Below are 20,228 nucleotides of genomic sequence, written 5' to 3' on the forward strand. Positions count from 1 at the left end.
AATGACTCTAAAACTCAGTGTGGGAAATTTGCCCCTTCTTTAGAGGATAATTTTCTATCCTAGCAGCAGAATTCTGTAAAAAGTAGATAACTAAAATATTACAGATTTTAGTTTTTTGAAAATAAGTTCATATGCTTAAATACTAAGGCACTTTTAGGTATACCTCCACAGAGTCAGTCATTTCTGTATCCAAGGGAATCGGATAATTGTTTGCAGTTTGCAAACTGACAGTGTTACCTATCACATCTCTGTTTTCGTTTAACTTTATGGTTTGCACATTTACGCAGGTAAATAACTCCCCCAAATGTAAGAGTAGATCAACCTACCACTGTAGCCAAGTAGATTTTAAGTTATGAACTAGTGGGAAAGATAAAATATGTACTGAGAAGCAACAGAGATGTCTTCATCAGTGTGATAAAGAGTTACTTCCAATGCATGGTTACACTTAGTAGGTGAAGTTCTCTATGTATAACTGTTTACATTTCTAATGTGTCAATATATTAATTTGACAAGAAATATATTACTCCTTATATGGGATACAATATTGATCAAGATAAACATGATTCTGGGTCTTGTAGTGGAGGCAACTAAATGAGTACTTGTGACAAATACCAGCAAATAGAAAACTACTAAAGGAATAAGGGGAGTCAATTAAAGTAGCATGGAATGGCATAAGAGAGGAATAGAATGGACTGCTTACTGCAAATATGGAAAGTAAGACCTGAAAGGCCACCAGATATACCTAGAAAATAATCTGAGTATTTAAGACAGAAGAAATACTGCAAAGAGTATGTTAGAGAAAAAATCAGGCCAGGCATTTCTTTTTTTTTTATTTTTTACACCTTTATTTAAAAAAATATATACATATATACAGATTATTAAAAGCATTTTAGTGTAAATATATATGAATATATTTTTCACAGTACTTGATTTTTTTAAAGGTTTGATAATATGCATTGAAACATTACTATTTACAAAAATCATAAAGTATATGTAAAATAAAATGCAACATGGAAATAGTCAAAGTTTTTGGTATGTAAAGATTAAACATCCTATTATCAGTGACTGTATATTGTGTTTGTTCTTTTGTGACTGGGTTACCTCACTCAGGATGATATTTTCTAGATACATCCATTTGCCTAGGAATTTCATGAAGTCATTGTTTCTGATAGCTGAGTAGTACTCCATTGTGTAAATGTACCACAATTTTTGTATCCATTCATCTACTGAAGGACATCTGGGTTCTTTCCAGATTCTGGCTATTATAAATAGGGCTGCTATGAACATGGTGGAGCATGTGTCCTTATTGTATGTTGGAGCATCTTTGGGGTATATGCCTAGAAGTGGAATAACTGGGTTTTCAGGTAGGACTATGTCCAATTTTCTGAGGAACTGCCAGACTGATTTCCACAGTGGTTGTACCAGTTTACAACCCCACCAACAGTGGAGAAGTGTTCCTCTTTCTCCAAATCCTCTCTAGCATGTGCTGTCATCTGAGTTTTTAATTTTAGCCATTCTGACTGGTGTGAGGTGGAATCTCAGGGTTGTTTTAATTTGTATTTCCCTGATGACTAGGGATGTCCACCATTTCCTTGGGTCCTTCTCAGCCATTCAATATTCCTCAATTGAACATTCTTTCTCTAGTTCTGTACTCCATTTTTAATAGGATTGTTTGAGTCTCTGGAGTCTAACTTCTTGTTCTTTGTATATATTGTACATTATACCTGTATCAGATGTGGGGTTGGTAAAGATCTTTTCCCATTCTGTTGGCTGCCGTTTTGTTTTCTTGACAGTGTCCTTAGCCTTACAGAAACTTTGCAATCTTATGAAGTCCCCCTTCTTGATTCTTGATCTTAGAGCACAAGCCATTGATGTTCTGTTCAGGAAATTTTTCTCCTGTGCCTATGAGTTCTAAGGTTTTCCCTACTTTCTCATCTAATAGTTTCAGTGTACCTGGTTTAATGTGAAGATCTTTGATCCACTTGCATTTGAGCTCTGTACAAGGAAATAAGAAATAAGAAAGGATCTATTTTCATTCTTCTGCATGTTGACTAATTTGGTTTATTTTTATTTTTATTTTTATTTTTTTGAGGCCTGGCACTTTCTAAGCAATTCCTTGATGTAGAAAATAATATTAAAAATCCTGGTGCAGGGTTTTTACCCATCTTAGACCATTTATGTTCTAGGACACACAATCTATATTTTTAGGTGTGCCTTAGGCAGCCCAATAGTGAGGCAGCTGTCTAACCTACATGCTGTTAAAATCAATCTTCCTATTTATAACCCAAGTCACTACTTATTGTGTTTCACCTGGGCCGCTCTTATTTCCAGTTGGCCATCGCACGTAGCCACATGGTATGGCTCAAGGAACCTAGGGTGTTGGCTCTCCTTTCTCCTTTCTTGCTTGTTCTTCTTGTCTCCCACGGAAGCGTTCTTCTGCTTCTCCCAAGATCACCAAACCTTAACTCCACTTATGTCTCTTCCTTTCAGCTATTGTCTGTAGTCATCGTTACTCACCAATAAGAATTGACTAGGGTTGGATTCCTCGTCTCGGGGGACAAAACATTCAACCCCAAGAGGTCTAAAGCACTGAGTTAGGGTTAGAAGTAGCAAGAAAGGATATGTTATGGTAGAATTACAGGAGGAGAATGAAAATAAAATTATGTGCTTTTGAAAGTATGTTATGAGAATCAATCATGTTTACTTTTGGAAGGTGTGGGATAGTTCCTATTGATTGTCAACTTGGCAGGATTTATAATCACCCAAGGAAACAAGGGCCAAGCATATGTATGGCGGGGTTCTTTGAATTAGCTTAACCTCTAGCAGTATCTGCAAGGGATTATGTAGATTACTTAAATAGAGATGGACAATGCACCAAGCTATGGATGCATCCCTTTCATAGACTGGCTTAAGGGACTGAATATGAAAGTAGACTGAGGACCAGGATTAGCTTCCCTCTGCTTTCCAGCTGAAGATGCCATAGGAACTACTATCTAAACTTCTTTTGACCATGGCTTCCTAAATATGACAGACTGTGTGCTCAAGCAGGAGTGAAGAAAACACATCTTGGAGTGGCTTTTGTCTGGGATTCTGCTGCAGCAACAAGGGAAGTAACACAGCAGAGGATGTGAAAACTAATGAAATGTGTTAAAGAGGCTGGCATTTAGAGAGGTTTCTATAACTACAGCAGGCAATAGACAAGTAACAACTAAAACTATAATAACAGTTCAGGAACATAGGAAAATAATGAGATCAAGTGAAGAGATTTGAGGATATTTGTGGCATATGTGAACAATATCACCGTGAAACAGCTAGAACATATGAATGAGATTTATACAAAAAAAAAAAAAAAAAAAAAAAAAACTCAAATATTTATGTTCTTGGCTTGGCAAGCTCTGTGTCAAATGCGAATGGAAATTATTAAAATATAAATTGTTTTACCATTCAGGGGAGCTGCGAATTCAATTATATACATATTGGGTTTCTGATAATTATAACACCCTTTAGTAGCCTTACACGTTAGGATAAAGATTTTGACTCAAATGGTGACTATGCTGTCGATTTTCAGATAAAACGTAAATGCACATTTAAAGCTGCCCTTTTTTTCACGTAGCTGTCTAAAACTACGCAGCTCTGTCAGTTAACAGATGATCCTTCCCATTTCTACTCTCATAGCCCCACTAACCTAGTAACAAACATTCAAGATTCTTCTCAATTTCTCATCTTAATCCTCATGGACGGGTATCATTAAAAACCCTTGATTTTTTTTATCCCCTCCCAAATTCTTGATAATTCATCTTATTTGAGGTAGATTTACATTATCCTGTAACTGTCTGAACAACTCTCATCACCTTTCTTCGAATATCATGATAGTACTTAGACTAGTATGGCTATGATCGTTCATGTTCCTAAAAGCCACATTCTGTGCCAGTGTGATTGATAGTGCCACATTTATTCTTTCCCATCTATAGAATTGTACTGTGTAGATTTGAACTGACTTTGAACTGTAAGTACTCCTACCTCAGCCTCTCAAACACTTAGACTCTGGTTGTACGCCACTGGACCTGGATATATTTCACTCTTCACACTCATATGTATATAATATACTTTATGTAATGCAAATATTATCTAAACCCATCTCCCATTATCATTTCTTTCTGTATTATATAGTATAACTATGAAATCCTTTCTAATGACAAACTTGTTTTTAGGACATTTTAAAATGCACCATTCCTTTCTAATTATTTTCCATGTGGTTTTAAAAATTGATACGTTACAGGATCTTGGTCTAAAGTGATTAGTAGGCCATAAAAATTTTCCCTCCCTGATCAGCACATGTAATTAGATAGTTCCCATCATTTTTGGTTTTTTGATTATATAAGTACTTATTAAAAGAAGCCATTATTTTTCTATCATTTTCTGCTTAAGATTGTCTAGCCTTATTTTATTTTTAACTGTACTTCTCTCATTGCCAAGGCTAACCTCAAATATTATGTTCAGAGAAGAGATTCCTAACTTGCCATACAAGAATTACTCAGTTTTCATCCACAATATGTATGTCTTCTTAAATTTAATTTTGAGATTGTTATGAATTATATTTGTCCTCCGTTTGGACTGTAAACTTCTTATGGATATATTGGTTTCCCTTCTTCCCCATAGTTTTATTAAATTATAATTGGGCAATGAAATATATCCTGTGTATTCAATGCGATTATTTTATACATGTAGACATTGTAAAATTTTAGCATAACAAAATAATTAGCATATCTGTTGCTTCAGATAGTTGTCTTTATAAGGAGCATAAAAACTCTCAATAGTAATTCCCAGAACAGGTTTTAAATACACAGTTTAGTAATAGTAACTATAATCACCCTGTGCTCAGTGAATTCCTCACAGTTACTCATTTTATAACTGAGATTACATCCACCCTACCTGATGCCTCCTCGTTTTGCTTACTGAATCCATGTGACCTGAGAATGAAAGAGTATATAAAGACTAGAAATCATCCTGCTATAAAATAAGAAGTGCTGTGTTGTTGAGGATGACTGCAGACAAGACTGAATGAGAAGAGAATTCTTGAGGCAGGAATGAGAATAAGACAGTAGAAAAGGGAAATTCAGAGTGAGCGCTACTATTGAGAGAGGAGGTATATAAAAATGAAAATAAAATATAATTAATTAATTTATTTTTTCAGAAACAAAACTTGCCAGAGCAGCTAAGACATCAGAAGACAACTTTAAATGTCATGCTGAAATCTCTTAATGAACTAAGGGCTAGTATTTAATAGACCCTAACTAATTTGCATTAGGACTCACTGTGAATTTTTATCTGGTTTGTTTTATCATTGTTACTGCCATTCTATAACATGACTTAAAATATAATTATTTCCTATATCATAATAAAATTTTACTGAGAGTAATATTTTCCACTGGATTCCTAGAATTATCAGAATGTGAGCTCAGGCATATTTCAACCAAGTATAGTACAAAATGACTCTCAACCCAGTGATAAAAGTGTTCACTCTGTGATGCTGTTATCTTTTTTCACTACATTCTCTATAGAACCTCTGTCATTTTGTCAGCTTTCAGGTTTTGTAGCCTGATGCCTTTTCCTATCTGCCGTATATCCATCTATCTCTGTTTCTTAGATTGCTTTTCTTTATAACCCTACTTTCTTTTCTGTTACAAATTATATTCAAATTAGGACCAAAGCTACTCTTCATGCAATTTGATGTTAAGAATTCAAAGAGTAACTGCATGGGATAAACGTTGACCCCTGTGCCTAATTCATTGTTTGCTTTGAGAAGGAAATACAAATTTTGTCCATTATCCCCTGGGTAAATTTATGCTTATAAAAAGCCAGTACAACAAAATGTATCTGAGCACTATTCACTCCCTCTTGAATTCTGAACTCAAAAATATGACAGATTTTTTAGAGCAGGTGAATTTTGAAGCATTTTTATCATTAAACTAAATTTTGTGAGCTTCAAATGTCAGAGCCATAAACGTCTTTCCAGGGTATTATCATCCTTCCTCTTTCTACATATAAAAATAGAGAAAAATATAATATTTGAGAATAAAGTATAGTGCAGTAGTAGAAAAATTCACTTAAAAATCTTTCTCTGGAACCTTCCATATCAACTCCATCTTCAGGTCTCCTCACTATAGTCTTTGTTTGCTTGAAAAAAATTGGTTACTTTCAATTTTTTCCACAGAAAAGTCGTTTCAACTCTATTTTTCATTGAAACACATCTCTGTCTCCTTTGACTTGTGCTCAGTATTTTATTTCCTACCTCTTTTGTCATCCTGTACGTCAGAAAGTATCTGCCACCTCAAATCCTTCAATGTATTTGTCTACCAGTGTATTTTCCTGTCAGATGCACTCTTGAAAAATCCACTGAGAGTCAGACTTTCCCCACTGGCTACTACCATTTGCCACCTTCTGCTGACATAAAATGTTGAGATGAATGTAATATATAATAGTAATTTACATATATAACTCACATAGCAATTAATATGTATTCCATTACACCAATAAGTTGTTTCATTGTTAAATGGAAAACTGAAAGAAATAAAGTCGAACAGCAAATCTATAAACAGAATATGTTCCTTTTTATCACTCAAAGAATACATATGAATTGTAGGAAAATTGTGTGTGAACCCTTCAAAGGAAATGTGTCAAATACATTGTGTGTGAGAGCAGGCATATGTGCATGATTCTCTCTCTGTCTCTGTCTCTGTCTCTGTCTCTCTCTCTCTCTTTCTCTCTCTCTCACACTCTCTCTGTGTCTCTGTGTGTATTTTTTGAAAGGTTTAGTTGACCCAACCCTTTAAAGTTCTAAGCAAATCTGATAGTCTATAACCCTAAAACCAATTAAAATTTTAGACTAGAAAAATGTTCTTGAAACACATTGGGGAAATACAAGTTCCTTCTTAAAGCCAATGCCAACACCTTTTAATTAACAAAGTACTCAAGGCACAGATGTGGTTTTATTTTATAATACACCTAATGTTATGTCTGTTGTGCAAAAGTCAATTCATTTTAGCTGTTTAAAACTTGTTAAACTGTTTAACTATGAACGAAAAGCCACAGGTTTTGGCACAACGTTTTCTTCGTTTTCTAATGAGATGTATATGTACATTAAATTTTTAGTATTTAGACTGTTTAAGTACAGAATCTTTTACATATGCATATCCCACATATGTATGTGTAATGTTTATATATATGCAAATTAATAAGATAGATGGTAGTAATTGTCATTAAAGTAAAATGGTCAGGAAAGATGTGAACATATTACTTTAGAGCAGTGGATTTCAACCTTCCTGATGCTGAGACTCTGAAAGTCTTTGCCTTGTGGTGACTCTGACCATAAAATTATTTTCATTGGTGCTTTATAACTGTAATTTTGCTGTTGTTATGATTTGTAACACAAATATCTGTGTTTTCTGGGGATCTTAGGCAGTTCCAGTGACCCATAGGTTGAGAAATTCTTGTTTACTTAATTGAATAGGGCATAGAGAAGATGTTCTATACCACCAGCCAGGGAAAACCCATTTCCCATGTTTTTAAAGAAGAATAAGGATTGGGGATGGAAAGATTACTTGGGAGTTAACAGCACTGGCTGCTCTTCCAGAAGTAATGTGTTTACTTTTCAGCAACCACATGGTAGCTCATAATCATTTTTAAATTGGTCCAGTGCTGTCTGGTGTATCAGAGATGTTGTGTTCTTATACATTAAATAGATATGTAGATAGATAGATAGATAGATAGATAGATAGATAGATAGATAGATAGATAGATAGATAGATAGAAATAGGTAGATAGATATAGGTAGATAGAGATAGGTAGATAGATAGATAGATAGATAGATAGATAGATAGATAGATAGATAGAGAAATACATCTTTAAAAAATTAAGGATTTTTCCAATGAATGCTCTTATAAATTTAATGCAGTAATTAATGTACTCTAACTCCTTATCTAATTGACCTTACATATTCAAGTATTCTCAAGAAAGTCTCTGTCATTTACAGTATGTGTATAACAGCACCACCTTCAGCAGAATAACTCTGCCTAATCTTTTGAGGACAGCATCTCTTATTCAGAGTGCAAAATGACTTGCCCCACCTTCCAAGCATAACTGATCAGTCTATAATTTACCTAATGACGTGATTTAAATGTTTTACCTTTAGTAAAGTAAGAGAGAGGAAAGATCTTTATTCTTTTTCCCTCTAAAGATCACATAGAAATGCTGATTGTGCTCTGCACGGTTGTGGTGTCACTCACCCTCCGGAGTTCTGTGGAATAGAGAACTGCTGTACAGCCATGAAGCTATGAGGCTCCTCAAACTTCCATTTTGGATATTTTTACTTGAAAAAATATATGGTCTAAAGGCAAGTCATTTTAAGAAGGTTAAATATTTCAAATAATAGTGTTCCAAATGAAATAAAAATGAGATAGAAATAGGCCAGAGACAGGTCTTATCGAGTAAAGCTTGTTCTGCAAATATCATGACCTTAATTCAGATTCCTGGCCCCTAGAGAAGCCGGACATCCACCATGTTCTTGAAATTCCACTGGTAAGTAAGTACGTAGAGGAACATCCCTGGGACTTGCAGGTCAACCAGTATAGCCGAAAGATAGAAGATGTTAACATCAGGCCCTTACATGTGTCTATTCACAGGTATGCCTCCATATATGCATATGCACATGCAAAGTTAAAAGTAGAATAAAATGATAAAACAAGAGGTTTGTATTGAAAGAAAACTTAATTAAGTGACTATGTCACAGAGACAAGTGTAGAAGACCTATGTGCAGTACAGTACTAATAACAGTGGCCTAAAAATGGAAGCAACATAGTAAATACAGATGGATAAAAGAAAATGTTGCTCTTGTATACAAATGCATATCATTAGAACTGAAAAATAATCTGCTGTTATTTTTGTTTATAAAGGGTTTTATTTTGATAATTTTATACTACAATTTTTCTCCCCATCAACTTCTCCCAGGACCTCTATTCTGTCTTAATAGAACAACTTTTATGTTCTTACTCTTTTTAGAAAGCACACAAGAAACATGGAGTCTATGTTGTTTGTCCAACTACTCTTAGGCACAAGGCCTGCCCTGAAGTCTGCTTTATGTATCTAATATCATTGCATTGAAGAAAACTGATTTTTTTTTCTCTTCTAGCATGTACCATTTGCAAATAGCTTCTTGGTTAGGTGTGAGACTTTGTGCCCATTTCTCCTTCTCTGTGCTAGGACTGAGCATTTGAAGATCTTAACTACATTACCAGTGTTACTGTGAGTTCATATGTGTGCCTCCTCCACTGTGCCTGGAAAACTCTGTTTTGTTGGAGCCATGTACCACCCATGACTCTTATTTCATTTTTTAATTGGATATTTTATTTATTTACATTTCAAATGTTACTCCCTTTCCTGGTTTCCCCTCTGCAAACACCCTATTCAATCCTACCTCCAACTGCCTCTATGAGGGTGCTCCCCTACTCACCCACCCATTCTTGCCTCACTGCCCTAGCATTCCTCTATACTAAGACATCATCAAGCCTTTATAGGACCAAGGGTTGCCCCTCACAGTGATGCCAGAAAAAGCCCATTTAGCTCCTTCAGTTCTTCCCATAACTCCTCCATCATGCTTGCTGTGATCAGTCTGATGGTTGCCTGTGAACATCCACTTCTGTATTTGTCTGGAAGAGTCTCTGAGAAGACAGCTATGTCAGGCTCCTGTCAGGATGCACTTCTTGTCTTTCTTTTAAGTGGATATTTTATTTACTTGCATTTCAAATGTTATCTCCTTTTCTGCTTTCCCCTTTGGAAACCTCCTATACCATCTGTCTTCCCTCTGTTTCTATGAGAGTGCTTTCCCACCGACATATCCACTCCCTCCTGCCTCCCTGCCCTGGCATTCCCCTACACTGGGGCATCGAGCCTTCCCAGGACCAAGGGCCTCTCCTCCCATTGATGTCCCACAAAACCATCTTCTGCTACATATGCAGCTGGAGCCATGGGTCCCTCCATGTGTACTCTTTGGTTGGTGTTTTAGTCTCTGGGAGCTCTGGGGGGTCTGGTTGGTTGATATTGTTGTTCCTCCTATGGGGTTGCAAACCCCTTCAGCTCCTTCAGTCCTTTCTCTACCTCCTGCATTGGGGTTCCTGTGCTCAGCCCAGTGGTTGGCTATGAGCATCCATCTGTATTTGTCAGAAGCTGGCAAAGCCTCTTGGAGACAGCTGTATCTATGACTGTTAAAATCTTTCTACCTGCTCTTCCACATAGACCCATGATCCTTAAAGGAGAGGTATTATGAAACCATTCCATTGGAGACTGATTGCTTCAAAATCCCCTGCTTGTTTTCTATGCATTGTCCAGTTATCTATGCAATGTTAATTGGCATCCTGCTTCTCTGATGAGGAATCAATGTATTTGTTACTAGTTGGATTGAAAGCTTGCACTGCCACTGTAGAAATCAGTGTAGAGTTTCCTTCCTCCAAAAACTATAAATTATTCTACCACCAGACCCAGCATATGCTGAAAGGACACCACATCTTACTACGGAGATACATGCTCCTCTGCATTCACAAATCCAGGAAATGGAAACAGCCTCGATATCCACCAACCACTGAATGGCTATTGAAAAAGTAGGACAATTACAAGATGTAAAGTAGAAGGGTCTGCTTCCAATTTGGCAAAATTGACTACACAACATTCGAACTATACTAGTACATCTGTGACATTTTTAATGCAATTAAAAATGCTCAAATAAGAAAATATTAAATGCTGCAAGATGTTTAGGATCTGAGAGTGCCTTATGGAGATTTTTTTTTTGTTGTTGTTGTTTATGTTGTTGAAACCTTATCCTGCTTCTCCCAAACAAAGCACATTTAACTTTGATATTTGATAAGGCAATGAAACATTGTGTGGAAATAAGAAAGAACAGTTTAAAGGAAGAGCTGAGAATGTGGACAGACACAAGAGTGTCTAATAATCCGTGTTAACCGGATGATCCAGACTCAGGTTTAGAGCAACACAAGCACACTGGAGGAGGGATGGCATCTGAGGCTGCAGTGTCAACTTTGCTTCAGTATTGATTGCAGAACATGATGCTGCTGTAGAACCAATAGACACTGGCAAGGGAACAAGTGAATGGGGACAGAGTGTGAGGTTAGGTTTTTCCCTCTCAACCATGAGGATTCCAGGGATCAAACAGAGGTAATGAGTCTCAGTAGGAAGTGCCATTAGTCACTGAGATATCTCACTAACTTTCATTTGAGCTAGTTTCAAAAGAATTAAAAAAATGTAGACAGAGTCAATACGTGGAGTAGGCAATGGATGGTCCCCACTTTCATAACAAAAGAAGAAATAAAAAAGCTAGATAACCAAAACCACCTTGGTTCAGAAATCACATTAACAGAAACATTTGAAGTCTAGAATGTTGGATTTAAACACTGATTCTGACATATATCTATATAACCTTCGGTAAATTATTGAAACCCTCTTGAGTTTCAGCTACACTGTGTGACTGTGATAATACATCTTTATTATGAACAACTGGCCTGACCATTTATATTAACACAGCATTGGATAGGTAATCTCTCTTATTTCAGGCACGATGATGTAAGACACTCTAGTTACTGACTTATGGAATTGGCATAGGTGTTAATGATAAAATATACAAACCAAATTCTGTTATTTTTCCAGTAGTTTTCTCTGTACTTTGCTGCAGCACATTTAGAAGTCATATAACATATATGCATAAAAATTAAAATAAGTTGGATTATTTTAATGAAAAGGTAAAATAATCTAAATAGCAAAAGAATTAGACATATCTACATTTACCCTTCCGGGAATTTATATGGTGTGGGGAGGTGATTACGCTGAATATAAAAAGCTATGGACAACCGATAGCTGCAGAAAGAATAAGGGGGGGTGTAGAGATCAGAGAGAAATGGGAGGGAGAGAGAGAGAGAGAGAGAGAGAGAGAGAGAGAGAGAGAGAGAGAGAGAGAGACAGAGAGAGAGAGAGAGAGAGAGAGAGACAGAGAGAGAGAGATTCGGGTATTTGGCTCCTAATGGTATACACATAATCCAGTATATCATCCTACACCCATACACATATAGATAGCAGAGATGAACTCTGTGTTTTGTAGGAGTTAACGTTGGAAGGAAATACATGATTGAGGACTGAGGGGAGGACAGAAGTTGGAGGAGAAGAAATGAGAGGTGTCAGTGCTGTCCATTTATTCAAGTCTGGCGAATGATCTGCAGGAAATTCTGACAATTATATTTGAATTTTCTCTTTTCAGCACTACCTATGTAGCATTTCCAAGGATCCAGCCTCTTAGCTTGGATTCCTTTTATAATTCTACACTTGATATAAAGTAGGGGAGGAGTGTGCAGGGTGCAAATAATTCTGGATGATAATCACAGGATGAAATGTCTGCTTCAGATGAGGGCTCTTCCTTTATGGAAATCCCTTCAGCAGTGAGATGACATTGAAAGACAGTAGTTCTTCATTTCTGCACTGTTAGTTTTTCATTTCCTGCTTCTGTATGTTTCAATTATGACATCTCCAACACTTTTCATTCTTCCTTACTCTTCTATATATGGAAGTGTTGGGTGTTCCCCAGAGGTTAGAAAGACAAGAAACATCCCTCCATCTCTCCAATCTTCTTAATGACAAGACCACCTAAAAAGTATGGACAGTAAGGCAGCCACTAAAATGAGTGCATTGTCACCTCAGAGTATATATGCGAAGATCGTTATTTTTATATTCCTTGAACAGCTCCCATGAGTGAGCGCTCCTAAGAGATCTTTCACTGAAATGCCCTTTCTAGCATATTCAGAATGCTTCCCCACTGAACCACACATAGTCCAGAGTTTCATCGTGGCTTGCCTCTTGGTTTTAATGCTGTTGTCACTCTTATCTATAAAGCAGATTAACTGTTGCTTCCTTTTGTCACTGACTTCATATCATCCCCCTCTGTGTTGTTTCTAGATTTCATTTTGTACCAGCAAACTCAACTGGGCTTGCTTCAGTCCACAGAGAGCAGCACATGGGCTGCAGACCAAGTTTCTCCCAATTTTCCATATTTTCAATCTTCATCTCGCACGTGTCACCAAATTTTAAATATTATTTTTTAATCAACCAAGTTTTTATAAAACGGTAGTACTTAACATTAAGAACTAGATACTAGCACTTTACTAATATTGTGATGATGATGATGATGGTGATGATGATGATCATAACAACAATGACAATAGTTATTAATGAATAAATAATAACTTCTTATTGTGACATTATCTGTGTACATTTGCTTGTATTATCATTGAATCACACAACTTTCCTCATGACACTTATTCTGTTACCTTTTTTTTTTAAACTGGGAAGAAAAGCTGAAGCTTAGAGAGGTTGAATAACTTAAGCAAGGTCTCAGAGTTCTTAAGGCAGACAGCAGGATTCTTACCCATGTGCCTTGCCCTAAGGCTTTGTATCTTACTCATTAAAGTATTCAGCACTATTAACTTTAATTTAGGATGTAATGACCTTGAAATAGTGTTTTATATACAAAAGAAAACCTTAACTACTTCTCAGTTTTTAAAATTATGCATTCATTTTTCCTATTATGTACTTTACTACCAAAACAAAAGATAAAATATGAAATGATTCCACTGTAAGATACAGAGAGTTTCTTTCTATTACATATATTCTTATTGAAAGAAATCAGAAGTCACAAATATAACCTTGTAAAATCTGTAGTTTTTCTTTTTATTCCTTGAATGGACATATATAGATAAATCTTACCCAGAAATGCCCCAATACCTGTATTTATTAACTCCACAATCTATATTATTTTTACTGAAAAGTATTAAAATTATTTATTAAGGTATGAAGATAAAATAAAATATCTTTAAAGATTATTAAACATATCAACTTTACACATTGTTAAATATTTTGTCAGAAATCTTACCTCAAACTGTTGCTTCTCAATTAATACTCATTTATTGTTTCTAAAATTGGCTCTTTTGCTTGTGTTTCTTATATTTCTTTTTTTTTCTTCTTTCTTTCAAAAACACTAGCTGCTAGTCAGACTGTTACTCCAGTGACACAACCTGTGGTTGTTACCAAGGAAACTTTCATCTCCAAACTAGAAATGCCATCGTCTTTGCTGTTGGAGGTTCCTGCCCTGGCAGACTTCAACCGAGCTTGGACAGAACTTACAGACTGGCTGTCTCTGCTTGATCGAGTTATAAAATCACAGAGGGTGATGGTGGGTGATCTGGAAGACATCAATGAAATGCTCATCAAACAGAAGGTATGGATAAAACAATAATATTCCATCTGACAGAGCTTTTTCTTTACATGATAGAGTTTCACTTGCCAATTCCCTTCCCTTTATGACTTATTAACAGTTTTTAGGCTGCTTTTTCTCTGTTAACAAACACACTAGTGATGGTACTCTGTTCAACCTAAGTATGATCATTGGCATAATTAATATTATTGTCTGAAGCAATCATAATATAAAAGAGATAAAAAGTTAGGGTGAAACTAATACAACTTACACGTATCAGTGACTCTGTTAAATTTAGTAAATAACTTTTTTTAATTGTCTTTGATACAAAATACCAATTGAGGTTATTTCATTTACACTGTTTTGGCACTGTGCACCTGTAACATATTACAAAGACAAAGATGATAATCTGGGATTTGTTTATTATCTACTCTTCTGAGTTGGCTGTGCCAGTTTTCTGCCTCAGGTGACAAGAATAATTGAGAGTTAGGAATAAATAAGACAAGAAACAAAACATAGCTTGTTTTAAATAGTCTGATTTCAATATCGGGTTTATCCCTCACAATATGCAAAGAAACACATTTTAATAATACATCTCATTTCTAACCCTCATTGAAATCCATTTGTTGAAATTATCTTAACTAGAAACTCAAAAATTTATTGCTACCACTGTGGTTTACCTAGATGCTACAATTATACTACATATAGGGTTTTTGTTTCTTTTTTTATATTTCTCCATGCATAAGAAAACTAATTTTGAAAGCTTTATACACTGTAGTCATTTCACTTCTAAATACATTGAAAAATATCTAAAGAAACAATAAATTAGTGCTCGTTTCGGCAGCATATATACTAAAATTCAATGATACAGAGAAGATTAGCATGGCCCCTGCGCAAGGATGACACACAAATTCGTGAAGCATTCCTTCTTATTTTGTACATTTATCTTTTTTTAAAAAAATAAAGTTCTTCAATAAAAAAAGGAAAAAATGGATATACTGTAGGGGAATATTTATGAGATTTCCCCATATAAAACACTTTCATTAATTCCAGAATTTTTTAAGGAAGTTTGTTATTCACAGCTTGTCTTCATTCATTTAAATTGTGTCTAATATTAAAAAAAAAAGAAAGAAACAATAAATTATACTGAACATCTGTCTTAGGTTTTTATTATTGTGAAGAGATACTATGACCATGGCAACTCTTCATTTTTTTTCTTTTTTCTTTTTTTATTGAAGAACTTTATTTTAAAAAACAAAGATAAATGTACAAATTTTAAGCATTTTTGCATAAAAGTATACAAATACATTTTTGTCAGTGCTTGGCTTTTTTTAAAGGTTTGATAGTGTGCATTCAGATCTTACTAGTTACAATGAGCATAAAGTACATGTAAAACAAGATGTAACCTGGAATTAGTCAAAGTTTTCTTGGTGTGTAAGGATTAAACATAATGGTTTTCTCTTTTCTTTCTTTTTTTCTTACTTGAACTTCACACAGTCTGTGAGTTGTTTCTGGGGTGTTCAGAGCTTTCTGGGGTTAGTATCCAATTATTAGTGACTCATGGCAACTCTTCTAAAGGAAAATATTTAATTAGAGCTGGCTTATAGTTCAGAGGTTCCATCCTTTATCAACAGGATGGAAAGCATAACATTATGCAGGCAGACTTGTTGCTGTAGAAGAATCTGAGAGTTCTACATCTTGACCTTCAGGCAGTGAATGATTTCCACTGTCAATGTAGCTTGGGCATATGAGACCTCAAAGCCCTCCCCTATAGTGGCACAGTTCTTCTAACAAGGCCACAAGTCCAAAGAGTGCCAGTCTGTGGGCCCATGGGCACAGGAGGGAGAGTTCTTCTCCCTGTTCAGCTCTCTGTGGCTAGCCTCTGTGTCCTGACAGCAGTGAACTGGCTCTGGCTCTGGCCACAGATGGAGGCTGGAACAGTCTGTTCTCCATCAGCAATGCCATACCAGGTCTCGGTGGTGTCTTGACTGATAGTAAGTGGATGGAAAGTGGGGACTCACCTATGGGAGAGCACTCCCGAGTCTCCTCTGGATGCTTAGCACTCTGTAGGCAGGCCTTGAGTCTTGCTCTGGCTCTGGGCCATCAAATAGTCTTTTACAGAAAGATCTTTTAAGTCAATACTCTTCAAAAATTGTATAAATATACTTTCAAACTTAATTTTTAAATAAATTAATTTATTGTTCGAGATCAATTCTTTGGGCCACAAAATATCATTTATGGAGTATATTAATATTTATATTAATATATAATAAGAATGAGCTAGGAAAATACTTTTCTGGGTAAACAAGTATAAGTACCTGAATTTGCATCCTCAGTACCATATTTTAAAAGTCAGGCATGATGGTGCTCATCTTTAATACCAATAGTGCAGATCAGAGCCAGTATCTCTGGGCCTTTTAGTCAGTCAATTTAGCTGATATGGTAAACTTCAGTTTCTGTGAGAAATTCTGTTCTCCCAGAAAATCAGTATGATGGTAGAAATTAAGGATAACTCTCTGTATTAATTTTCTCATGATAGATAGTAAACATGCTTTTTTCTTCTTCTTTCTCTTACATTAAAACATTTTTCAACTCTTGACTTTTATAGGTTCAGTTACATTTTAGTCAGTAAAATGCCTCTACATCATGTGTGTATTTACATCTATTCATTTGTCTTTCTATACACACATACCCATGCATACAGACACACACACACACACACACACACACACACACACACACACACACACACACACAGGAGGAGGCTGGGAGGAGTAATGGAGGGATGGTGGGAGAGTGAGAGAGAGAACATATGTATACAAAAAGAAAGGAGAAGAGGACAATAAGCTGTAAATTAACAAACATATACATCTTTAATTGTTAATTGTGAGAAATGAGATAACATTCCATCAAACTTATAAACTATAATACTCTGTTGGCAAACGCTCATTTATATATTACTTTAAAATGCTTTTTTGAACCATTATATATAGAAAAACACACATTTAAAAGTTTATAATGAGAAAAGATAATAGTGTAAGTGTATACTCTTAGTTACTCTTTTACTGCAGTGAAGAGACACCATGACTAAGTCAATTCGTATAAAAGAAAGCATTTAATTAGAGGTCTACTTACAGTTTCAGAGAGTTTACCCATTATCATCTTGGTGTAAATCAGACTTGCATAGGTCTGGAGCTGTAGCTGTGAAATTCCTATCCTGATCCATAGGTAAGGGGCAGAAAGAGAAACTGGGTCCCAATGCTCATTTCCAGTGACACACTTTCTCTAATAATGCCACATCTCCTATTCTTTCCCATCAGTTTAACTACTAGAAACCAAGCATTAAAATCAATAAATGAACCTATGGCTTCTGATCCCCTTCTAACCACCAAAGATAAATTTTAGAATAACAGTTACAACATATTTAATCATGCAAACTATTCTAGTTGCTTATTTAAATATGTCTTGCATAGTATTTAACATTTCTAATAATTCAAGAAAAATAAATAAAAACATGGTTAAATAGTGTGCCAAAGATCAGAGAAGATACAGTAACATGATTTAAGCGTAAGGAGTCTGGATCCAGATTACTGACTGTTAAACATGTTTTTGTGCTTTAGTGGATTTATTTGGGTGAAAATCTTAGGAAGAAGTTCTTGAAGATAAACCAAAAACTGAAGAAATTTAAAATTAATCATTTGAAATGAAGACAGCATAAACAGAGGAAAGAATTATCCTTTACATGAAGATAGGTGAAAGACATTTGTTGAAGAAGTTGTGATTCAATGTCAATGAAAATTTTAATAGACATAATATATGATGAGTGCTTGGTCAAGGTGGAGAAAAGCTATTAACCCACAGAGCTTAAGGCATTTGTAGCGTTAGACTGGCATTATGGGTCTTGGAACATGTCCCCTGTAGATAAGCAGGTGACTACTGAAGGTAAAGTAATTTGAGTTTACTAAACAACACAGAAAAGAGAATAATCTTCATTTGACTTCTTCATGATTTTATCATAATTTGTGTACTAAATTATGTGGATAGTAGTGCATAATCTGTGTCAACTTTCTTGAAGCAAAACTGTTTGTCATTTTATGGCATAGAAAATTATTTTTTATAAAGTTTCCAGAGACTGATTTGAATGCCCTTTGAATAAGGTGACAGATAAACCAGATTACCACTTTCCTATGCTTACACAAGTTTTTTATATTTATTTTTTGAAGTTACATAATAGGTGTTAGGCACTAAATGAGGATAGTTATTGGAGCCAGGCGACAGTACTTGGAGAGAAGGGATGCAGGCAAGAAACTATCTGAAAGGATCATTTTCAGTTAAAAGTTACCTTAAAAAAAGAGTATACATTATGTTAGGATCAAGACACTTCTTAGATGAAAATCACGCAGCCATTTCAAGGTGTGAAATTCTACAGGATACAATTATGAAGCGATTACATCAAGGACAAAGTTCATATTCCTTCAAGTTGATTGTAATGAGAAGAAGTACAGAGGAAATAAACTGTTCAGAGCACTGAGCCTTTGAGATAAATTTCTGAGTTTTCTGTGAAGTATATTTTGATCATTCTAATCTTCGTCTTTTAAATCAATAATGCTGTGAAAATCTATTTTCTCCATTACCTACAGTTGCTGATAAAACTACTCTTCCTGGCTTGACCTATTCTTTTCCAATGTTGACATTTGAATATACTTTAACACTTGATATAAGTTTAAACTTTCTTCCAAATAGGATGAAGTCATGTATGTTTTAAAATATCTGGTATTACTTTAGCTTTATGAACACAGTAGATTTACATAGAAAGTAAAGCCTTGTAACCTGTTATTGATTCATATTCATATCTATATTTTGAATGGAAAGTTCAGCATGGTTCATGTTTGGTCATGATCAATGAGTGAAAGTTTCAGATAATTAAATTTGCTACCTCCTCTACAATGATTTATCTCAGAGCAATAACATAATACAACATCTACAAAATAATATCTTTTTAAAAAAGAGATTCTGACATTACATAGTAATTTAAATTTAAAGTATTAAGTATTGAAATATTTTAAAGAATCACATAGAATATAGCATAGCATGTAAAGGAATCAAATGTTCTCGATATATTTTAGTGCCTTCATATATAATCTGAAGTCAGAACTTTCACTTTTTCATATTCTGCTTAGGAGAGCAAGGTTTATTTTGAATCATGGTATGAGTACAGAACACAAGGACTAGGAAGGCTGGGCAACTGGAGCATAAAAATGTTTGCTCACATATGGGCTGATAAATATACCTGTGTATTTATTTACATACCTGTGTTCATTTTCTATATAGCTACACTCATTTCTGCACATCTAAATTCATTTTATTTAAAAATAAATATGCAGTAGTTTATGTTAAGGGGATGTTGCATAAAATTTAATACCTGTGATTTTCAGAATTTGAACGGTGAACATAAAGTCTAAATCTTTCTGCATTTTAAGATGTGTTTCTATTTATGCATATATATATGCATATATATGTGTGGGGGGGTGTATCTCACATGTGTTCAGTTGCCTATGGAGGCTAGAGGAAGGTACTAGATTCCCTAAAGCTGGAGTTGTATGTAATTGTGAGTCAACTGACATGTGTGCTAGGAAACAAAGGAGGCTTTCTGAAAGAGCAGAAAATATTTTTAACTGCTGATGGATCTTTCCAAACTCTCCATCTGCAGTTTTATATCCAAGAACACACTTGAACACTTCATACAACATTTAAAGATGTGACAACACAGGGTCTTAATTGTGGTAGGTACTACAGTCACCAAACCCAGACAACACGATGGATGTCAAGAAGCATGCTGGCAGGATCCCGATATAGCTGTACCCTGAGCTCAGTGGGTGTTTCAGTCCCTGTGAGTTCTGGTGGGTTTGGTTGGTTGATAATGTTC

At 35.2% G+C, this 20,228-nt stretch overlaps 1 protein-coding gene across 5 annotated transcripts in view; it reads left to right on the forward strand.

Moving 5' to 3' along the window:
* DMD (dystrophin) overlaps positions 1-20,228 on the forward strand; it is a 1,259,848-nt gene that overhangs the window by 524,711 nt on the left and 714,909 nt on the right. For all 5 annotated transcript variants that reach the window (XM_080910294.1, XM_080910293.1, XM_080910296.1 and 2 more), the window contains one exon: positions 14,091-14,326. In XM_080910294.1, the coding sequence (XP_080766420.1) occupies positions 14,091-14,326 (236 nt within the window). The remainder of the gene's footprint in view (positions 1-14,090; positions 14,327-20,228) is intronic.

Source organism: Micromys minutus (genome assembly GCF_963924665.1).
Source record: "Micromys minutus genome assembly, chromosome: X".
Lineage (NCBI taxonomy): Eukaryota > Metazoa > Chordata > Mammalia > Rodentia > Muridae > Micromys > Micromys minutus.